The following is a 9,725-nucleotide window of genomic DNA, read 5'->3' on the forward strand; positions in this document are numbered from 1 at the left end:
CTCAGAGTGTAAAACTGCCGGTGTGTGTGCACCTGCGCTGAGCCGGGTCCAGGCCTGGCTCCCTCTCCTGGGAAGCGCTCTGTCAGCAGTGCAATGTCTCCGGGGAGGCGGAGGGACGGGAGGCGGGAGGGACGCGGGAAGGCCCTACCAGGGCAGCAGGTCTCGGGAAATGAGCCACCCCCAGTGGCAGCCTCCTAAGGACCGGCCAGGCCCCCTCCTTGGCCCACTGACCGATTCTTAGCGCCGTCACCAGCAGGCTTGTCAGTGCTACTTCAAGTTCACAGAAGGGGCTGATGAGAATCAGACGGGCACCACACACCGCTCTCCACCAGGAAAGCGGACCCACCTCCCCGGCCACCTCAGGGCCAATGAGAGGGTGGGGAAGGTCAGAGCTGCTGCAGGGTCAGCTCAGCCGTATCGATTGTTGTCGTTAAAAAATCATGTTCAAGTGCTTGTCCCAGAGGCCCAGCGCCCAAGTGGCAGGCACAGGGTATTCCCTCCGGACACCTGGCGACTGCTCACCCGGCGAACCTCGCGGCCTCAAACCAGGGTCAGAGTGCGGGGAGGAGTGATCCAGAAGAGAGGACAGCAAGTGCAAAGGCCCGGCAACAAGGTGCTGTAATGTACCCCGCGAATCACAGAAGGACGCCTCAAGAAGTCGAATTAAAGAGTCACATTTATTGCAATCCGGGACTCCGAGGGGGCATTTCGCTCTCCCAAATCTCAAAGTGATAAGATGGCTGCAGCACCAGACTTATAGGCAGAGATCACAAAGGTATTGATTACATCCCAGGGTTGGGAATGAGGACCCTGGTTGCACCAAGCCGTTACAGAAGCGAGATGGAGCCGATTAGTTATCTACAAAGATTAATCATAGTTTTGGGTCTTGGGACCACTGAGTTGACAGGGAAACATTACCTGGAACCCTCAGGTCTTGGGATAATTGTGCTGTCCAGGTTCCCAGGTACAGAGGAATGTGCTTTCTAAAACCAGTAAGATCACAATCAATGGGATATTCACGTTACAATCAATAAGGCATTCAATCGAATGGGATGATTTACAAAATTCAGAAAATCAAAATAACTTTTCTATTGTTAAGCCAAACAGCAGGGTTAGAGTGAAACTACAGTTTCTACCTGAGATGGTTGCTACCACACTTCAAAGGCTCCCGGCAGCCTGCAGAACAGCAAGGCGGCCAGAGGGGCTGAGGCGAGTGAACGTTACACATGTGCATACGTGTCTGTGGATAGAGAGAGGGAGAGAGAGGAGGACGCCAACATGGTGAAGCGCTAGCATTTGGAGAACTTGAGCAAAGGGTACGAAGGGATTCTTTGTACAATTTCTGCAACTTCCCCAAGTAAGCCTGAAATGATGTCAAACTAAAAAGTTAAAAGGAAAGCAGGGTGTTATAAGGAAAGTGGGAAAAGACAAGACCAAATTAGGAGAAAATATTGAGACATAAGCCACAAAGGGTTACTGTCTAGAACAGCGGTTCTAACCTGTGGGTCGAGACCCCTTTGGGGGTCAAACAACCCTTTCACTGGGGTCGCCTAAGACCATCGGGAAACACATAACTACATATTTATGTAATTTTTGTGATTAATCACTATGCTTTAATGTTTTTGTGATTAATCACTATGCTTTCATTATGTTCAATTTGTAACAATGAAAATACATCCTGCATATCAGATATTTACATGACGATTCATAACAGTAGCAAAATTACAGTTATGAAGTAGCAACGAAAATAATTTTGTGGTTGGGGGTGACCACAACATGAGGAACTGTGTTAAAGGGTCGCGGCATTAGGAAGGTTGAGAACCACTGGTCTAGAATATGCAAAGAACTCCAATGAGTTCTCAAGACAAACAACCCAGTAGAAAAATGGGCACATGTCTTGTATGGGAACAACCAAACACCTACAGGAAGATGTTCAACCTCACCACGCAGAGGGAAACGCAAGCCCAAACCACGACTAGTCCACTTGATACTCATCCGACCAAGGAGTGCACGGCACTCAAAGATAGCGATGGTGCCCGGCCGGCCTGGCTCAGTGGTTGAGCGTCGACCTATGAACCAGGAGGTCCTGGTTCCATTCCTGGTCAGGGCACACGACCAGGTTGTGGGCTCCAGCCCCAGTGTGGGGTGTGCAGGAGGCAGCCGATCCATGATTCTCTCTCATCGATGCTTCTCTCTCTCTCTCCCTCTCCCTTCCTCTCTGAAGTCAATAAAAACACCTTTTAAAAAGGTAGTTGATGGCGAGGATGTGGAGCAATAGGAAGATTCATCACCTGCAGAGGAGCCGCCACCTTGGGAAACGTGGGCATTAGCTTGTCGGGTGGACAGGACCCGTCCCTTGTGCCCCACGGCTGGGCACAGCTCCTGGTTCTGGTGCGTCCGGGAAGAATGGGCCCAGTCACCCAAACAGGAGCCTAGGAGCTGCCTTCCTGGGATGACGATCACAAGCATGGAGAGGGAAGAGGCTGCCCTAAACACCAGGGGGGCGCCCAGGGGGGTCCGAGGTCTGGCAGGGCCGAGAAAGGGAGAGGGGGAGAAGGGAAAGGGGGCGGGAGGAGAGGGAGGGAGGGGAGGGGTGGGAGGGCTGGTCTCACCTGGCAGTCTGGGAGCCAGCGGAAGCGTCCCCGTCGCGTCCCTTCCCCCAGCCACCCCGCTGCCGGGCACCTGGAGCTTGGCGAGGGGACCTCAGGCAGCACCCCTCCTTTCGGCCCAGAGAGAGGCTCCCCGGGGAGCAGCAAAGAAGCAGCTGCTGGTGACACAGCGGCCTCCCCTCTCCCTCCCTCCAAGGACCTGAGAGCTTGGTTCCTTCCTCCCTGGAAAAGGCTCCAGCAGCACAGCTTGGGGAGAAGGGCAGCGCCCCGAGGCCCCTCCAAAAGCAGAACCGCCCGCCGCCCGGGGTGGCTCAGGGGTTGGGGGTCGACCCAAGAACCAAGGGATCACGGGTTTGATTCCTGGTCAGGGCACATGCCCGGGTGTGGGCTCGCTCCCCAGCAGGGGGCGTGCATATGGTGGCCTATCCATGTTTCTCTCTATTCCTCTCCCTCCCTCTCTCTCTCAAATCAATAAAAACATCTATAATAATAAAAGCGTAATATGCTAATTAGACCATACGTCCTTCCGGATGACCTTCCGGACAAAGTGGGGGCTGCGAGGGAAGCCTGGGCCCCCGGTGCTGGAGGGAGGCCTGTGCAGGCAGCCAGGGAAGGCGGGCCTCTAGTATTTAAATAATAATGAAGAAACCCACTCCCTCCCCAGGTCTTGGACGTCACTTGGCCAGCAGATGGCGCCAGGGCCACCACCTGGGGCACCATTGGCTGCACAAAGGCCCCATGGACTTGAAATAAGGTGGTTTTGTTCAGAACCAGGCTTAATTCTCAGGCGAGGGGCACGCCTGCACCGGTGTCTGTGAAGGGAAGCAAGCAATGGAGGGTTTCTCCCTCTCCTGCCAGGGACAGACCCCGGGTTCCAGCTGCTGGACGGGAGGGCCCGGGCCGATGGGCCTCAGGGTGCCCCGGGCACCCCCCCCCCCCCCCCCCCCGACATCCTCAGCCTGGACTCCGCAGTGAGGGCTGGAGAGGGTCGGCCCGGGGGTTACCACACCTGCGGGGTCAGGGCTGGGCTCCACTTGGACTCTCAGAGGCCAGGCGTCCCTGGTAGTGGGGCAACTTGTGTCCACACGGCTGGTTTCGAAGCATCAGGTGTGTGTCCCCACGGGCAGTGGTGCCACAGCCCCTTTCTCCACCGACTTGGGCAAGGGCTGAGGCCTGGGTCTCTGCCCGCCCTGACCACGCGTTAGAGCCAGAGGGACGCGGAGGCCCAGCCAGGGCGGAGCCTTGCCCAAGGGCCGCCGGCCCTGGTGAAAGCTCTGCTTCCCCACGCTCTCACGGAGGCGCCGAAGCCACGGGGCCTGGGGAGGTGCTGCTGGCTCAGTGAGCCCTGTGGCAGCCACGCTCACCTGAAGGGGGGCTCTCGCCTCCTGCCGGGGGAGCCCCCGTGTCCACTTCCTGCTCCCTGCACCCTCCAACGCCCTCCAGAGCCTCACCTGCCCCTTGCCCCAAACTCATCCCCAGGTGGTCACATGCAGGGCGGGGCTTGGAGAAACCTCCTGCTGGACGCGGGAATCCTGCCCTCGCCCTCCCAGGCTCCAGGCTCCCTCCCAGCAGACTCCGCTCAGCAGATGGGGGCCAGCCAGCCCACAGCCCCATGGAGGGCAGAGTAGTGGGGGCGCCACCCTGGGCTGGTAGCCCAGCACCTCCCAGCACCTTCCCTTACCAGCTCTGTGCCTGGGCTGTTCTTTTTTTCTCTTTTTTAAAATATATTTTTATTGATTTCAGAGAGGAAGGGAGAGTGGGAGAGAGAGAGAGACATCCATGATGAGAAAGAATAATTGGCTGCCTCCTGCACGCCCTCTACAGGGGATCAAGCCCACAACCCAGGCAAGTGCCCTGACCAGGAATCGAACCTGGTACCCTTCAGTCTGCAGGACAACGCTCTATCCACTGAGCCAAACTGGCTAGGGCTGGGTGAGGATTTTTTAAAAGATTTATTCTAGGTGTACCAGTTAATAATGCGGATTTTTTCCAATAGATGGAGTTACACATACGTTGATATATATGCGATTTAATATGTATGCTATTTTGCTGTATTGACAACAAGCTTCAAAACTTCATATGTCAAATTTGCTGAAGGTGTTCACATCATAGATATTTTTACACTTAAAAATGTCGAATTTCGTGCCAAAAAAAAAGAGCATTTGCGGGAAGTTTAAATTCATTATTTTGAAGAAAATTGCTGCTGAAAGTGATCGTATACTTCAGGAAGCTTATGGTGAACATGCTCCGTCTCGAGATCCTTGTGAACGCTGGTTTAAACGCTTTCAAAGGGATGATTTCGATGTGAAAGACAACATCCAGGTCAACCAAAAAAGTTTGAAGCCCAACAATTACAAGCATTATTGGGTGAAGATGCGTGTCAAACTCAAAAACAACTTGCAGAAAGATTAAATGTTGCTCAGCAAACCATTTCTGATCGTTTACAAGCAATGGGAAAGATTTTAAAGGAAGGAAAATGGGTGCCACATCAACTGAACGAAAGACAAATGGAAATCCGAAAAGTCATCAGTAAAATGTTGCTTCAACGGCACGAAAGAAAGTCTTTTTGGCATCGAATTGTGACTGGCGATGAAAAGTGGATTTATTTTGAGAATCCCAAACGCACAGAATCATGGGTTGATCCAGGTCAACCGTCAACATCGACTGCAAGGCCAAATAGCTTCGGAAAGAAGACAATGCTCTGTGTTTGGTGGGATCAGGAAGGTGTGGTGTATCATGAGCTTCTCATACCAGGTGAAACCATTAATACTGATCGCTACCGACAACAAATAATCAATTTGAACCACGCTTTGATCATAAAACCACCAGAATGGGCCAGAAGACACGGCAAAGTAATTTTGCTTCATGATGACCCACCATCACACACTTCAAAACCAGTTAAAGACACGTTAGAAGGTCTTGCCTGGGAAGTATGAACCCACCTGCCGGATTCGCCAGACCTTGCGCCTTCAGGTGACCACTTGTCCGATCGACGGCACACGCACTTTCTGAGCAGCACCTAAAATATACGAAGAAGTGGAAAATTGGGTCTCTGAATGGTTTGCCTCAAAACAAGAAAAGTTCTATTGGGATAGTCCCCACAAATTACCTGAAAGATGGGGGAATGTGTAGCTAGCGATGGACATTACGTTGAATAAAGCACCTTTGATGTTTCTCTTGAAATTATCGTGTTTTCTTTGATTACAAAATTTGTATTATTAACCGATTAATAGTCAATCTGCATTATTAACCGGTTAACAGTCAATCCGCATTACTAACCGGTTAACAGTCAATCCGCATTAGTAACCGGTTAACAGTCAATCCGCATTACTAACCGGTTAACAGTCAATCCGCATTACTAACCGGTTAACAGTCAATCCGCATTATTAACCGGTTAATAGTCAATCCGCATTACTAACCGGTTAACAGTCAATCCGCATTAGTAACCGGTTAACAGTCAATCCGCATTACTAACCGGTTAACAGTCAATCCGCATTAGTAACCGGTTAACAGTCAATCCGCATTACTAACCGGTTAACAGTCAATCCGCATTATTAACCGGTTAACAGTCAATCCGCATTACTAACCGGTTAACAGTCAATCCGCATTATTAACCGGTTAATAGTCAATCCGCATTACTAACTGGTTGACAGTCAATCCGCATTAGTAACCGGTTAATAGTCAATCCGCATTACTAACCGGTACACCTAGGAAATGGACATCAAGCACAAGAAAAAGGACACTGCCCATCCCAGCAGCTAGGAAGCCGTACCTCGCCTCCCAGCCTTGTCCAGGGAGCGGCCAGGAGGCGACAGTGAGGGTCTCCCTGGGGAGGCCGCCGCCGTCACAGCCGCAGGGACGATGAGCCGGGGTGAGCAGATCTGGCTTTTTCAGAGTCAGGCTCAGGTTTCTGAAGGCTGACACCAGCTTGTAAAATGTATGTCACATCGTGGACGGCAGCCTGGCCCAGCCGCAGAGGGGCCGTCTCTGTGCCCGTGGCCGAGGGGCTGCCGCACACAGACTCCGTGTTCTGGAAGGTTCTTTGGGGTCAAACCAGAACCGCCAGGCGGAGACGGCACAGGGTCCTGCCGCCGGAGCCGGCGCCGGCCTCCTGGTGGCACAGGTGGGGACACGGAGGCCCAGAGGGAAGGGACTTGCCCCAGATCAGCCAGGTCTCCTGCCCCGGCTCAGGGCTCTCACCCACTCGGAGGCCCTGAGCCGTTGCCCAAACCTGCTTGCTTCTTGGCCAATGGCATTTCAGAACATTGGCCAACAGTGGTGTCTGGCAAAGGAAGGGAGAGGCCCTCATGTCACCAGCAGCCCTGGCACAAGGCCGCCCAAGGAGCGCCTAAAAGGGCCGGCAAGTGGCCGTGGGCCAGAGAAGGGACATGGCAGGGGCCTGGAGGGCACTCGTGCTGGTGGCGGGCTTGGCGGCGATGGCCTGTGAGGCCCAACACCGGCGGTTCCCCCCGGAGAGGATTGCCGCCCAGGCCTTGCAATTCTTCAACTCCGAGAGGCAAGGCCAGCCCCTGTTTGGCCTGTTGGAAGTCCTCCCAACAGCCAGATCGGTGAGCGTCCGCAGCAGCCCGCGAGGGCGCAGGTGGGAGAGGCGGCCTGGCACGGCCCCACGTGCCGGTTAACATGAGCTGTGGTTAACGTGGGGCTGCTTCTCCCCTCGAGGGGAAGAAAGGTGGTCATCTCTGGCCGGACAGCGGGCCTGCTGGGAGGTTGGGGGTCCAGCCCCGGTCGGAAGGAGTGCACAGACAGGAAAAGGCCTGGTCTCCCCTTCCCGCCCCACGGCCTCTCCTGGCAGGGAGCTGAGCGTGCAGGGCTGGTGTTCTTGTTTTTATTGTTTAAGTATTACATACAGTATTTCATATGTCTCCTTCCCCCCATCGTCACCCCCCGCCACCCCCACCCCCCAAGGCTGGTATTCTTTCTGTTGTTTGTTTATCCTCAGCTGAGGATAGTTTGTCCACTGCTTTTTCAGGGAGAGTGGGGGGGGGGGGGAGAGGGAGGGAGGGAGGGAGGGAAACATGGATGCGAGAGAGCCACATCGACTGGTTGCGTCCTGCACTGTCTAACCACTGAGCCACCGCCAAGGCACGGCTGGTATCTTGTTCCTGGTCACAGCAGACGGCCCACGGCTCTGAAGTGGCCCCTCCGGGCACACGGCTCTGAAGTGGCTCCTGCGGCCAGTCTCCGAGAGCTCCCCGCACCTCCGCGGCCTGAGAGGCCCTGGCCGTGGTGGGAAGCCCGGGCCTGGGCTCAGCCCTTCCTCCGGGCTGCGCTGACCGCTCGGTGCCTCGGCTCCGTCCGCTGAGGGACTCACCAGGAGCTGCTCTTGCTTCTGCAGAACTCCACCTTAAGGACGCTGGTCAGGTTCAGGATCAAGGAGACGGTGTGCCTCTCAGGGCGGCAGCAGGAGCTAGAGCCCCAGCAGTGCGCCTTCAGGGACGGCGGGGTGAGTCCCCCGACCCAGCAGGAGCAGGGGGTCCTCTCCTCTCCACTGGCCTGGGGGGGGTGGGGGGCTCTGTTCGTCTCTGCCCATTTTCTCCGGCCACGCCAGGTTTCACTGTAAGAGCCTTTTTAGAAATGTTTTCCCTACTGCTTTGTGTTTTCTTACTATAAATTAGTCCTTATTATAAAAGCAAAACATGCTAAAAATGACTAAATAGTCCTGGCCGGTTTGGCTCAGTGGATAGAGCGTGGGCCTGCGGACTGAAGGGTCCCGGGTTCAATTCCGGTCAAGGGCACAAGCCCGGGTTGTGGGCTCGATCCCCAGTGGGGGGCGAACAGGAGGCAGCCGACCCATGATTCTCTCTCATCAGTGATGTTTCTATCTCTCTCCTTTCCTCTCTGAAATCAATAGAAATATATTTTTTAAAAAAATGACTAAATGGAAAAAGAATAAAGTGGGACCATAATGTACCTAAGGTATGAAATTAGAAAAATAACATTTTCTGATGGCAAATTAACAAACTGTGGAGAAGCAAAATAAAATGAGGTCAGGATCTCCCACAACCCCACCCCCCAGGGTCCGACAGCCCCGTGGGCGGCCCCCTTCGTGCCCCCACACATTTCAGGGGGCTCATTCGAGGGCGGCATCCCTGAGTCACCGACGAGCAGGTCCTTCACCTGGGGGGGGGTGTCTAGTCCGGGGGGGCCCTGGGTCATCCTCAGCTGCAGCTCTGGTTTGGGAGGATGAGCACACGGCGGTGGGCTGTGGGGTGGGTGCCTTGGGCCCGGATCCGCCTCCAGCCCCTGTGCTGGCTGCCCCGCAGGAGGAGCGGAACTGCACGAGCACCTTCGGCCGGCGGGGCCGTCTGAGCATCCTGTTGGTCGACTGCAGCCCAGGCCCCGAGCGCCAGCAAGAGGTGAGCCACTGGCTTGGGCACAGGGGGCCTCAGTTTCCTCGACTGGAGAATGGGTTGATCACGACCAAGCCGTCCTCCATGCCGGTTCTCGAGGGATTCTGAGGATGGTGGGTCATTTGGCACAAGGGGAGGGGCGAGGCCGGTGGGTGGGGCCGGGGGTGCTGGGAGCCGCACCTGCCTCCTGGGCAGGACGCTGGCTCTTGGGAACCGACCCTCCTCTCCAGCCCACACTTGGGGGGAAGACACCACGGAGGTGCAGCCTCCTGGCCGGTGAGTGGAGAGCGAGGGTGGAAGCGAGTCCCGAGGCCCAGGCCTGCCCGGGCCCTCTGGGCGCACCTCCAGCCCCATCACCAACGGCTGCCTGGGCCGCAGCCTCTTCATCGGCCTGGGGAGGAGCCCAGGCAGGACGGGAAGGGGTGACAGTCCGTGAGGGCGGTGAGCGTGACCACAGCGTCCCTTCTGCAGGACTCGCGGGAGCAGCCGACGGCTCCGGCTCCACCCCCCGAAGAAGCCGCTTCAGACATCGACCGCTCCAAGCTGCCCCCCGCGGTCAGGGACTTGTATGACAATGCCAGGAACAACATCATCAACAACATCCTGAGGAATTTCTAGGGCCGGGAAGGAGGGGAGGCCCGCATCCCAGCCATGACCTCCCCTCCCACCGCCCACTCCCTCGGCGGCCTCAGCACCCCCTTTGCTGAATAGTCCCCCACACGCCTCTGCTTCCGCACACCTGCTG

General features: G+C 55.7%; 1 protein-coding gene across 1 annotated transcript; it reads left to right on the forward strand.

The window, feature by feature from the left end:
* Window positions 1–6,616: 6,616 nt before the first annotated feature.
* On the forward strand, window positions 6,617–9,719 carry LOC106695961 (15 kDa protein B-like). The gene is made up of 4 exons (XM_014450965.2): window positions 6,617–7,177; window positions 7,966–8,073; window positions 8,894–8,986; window positions 9,452–9,719. Exons 1-4 carry the CDS (start codon window positions 6,998–7,000, stop codon window positions 9,596–9,598), a joined length of 528 nt encoding a protein of 175 aa, XP_014306451.1. The 5' UTR covers window positions 6,617–6,997; the 3' UTR covers window positions 9,599–9,719.
* The last annotated feature ends 6 nt before the right edge of the window (window positions 9,720–9,725 follow it).

Source organism: Myotis lucifugus, unplaced genomic scaffold (assembly GCF_000147115.1).
Source record: "Myotis lucifugus unplaced genomic scaffold, Myoluc2.0 scaffold_5553, whole genome shotgun sequence".
Classification (NCBI taxonomy): domain Eukaryota; kingdom Metazoa; phylum Chordata; class Mammalia; order Chiroptera; family Vespertilionidae; genus Myotis; species Myotis lucifugus.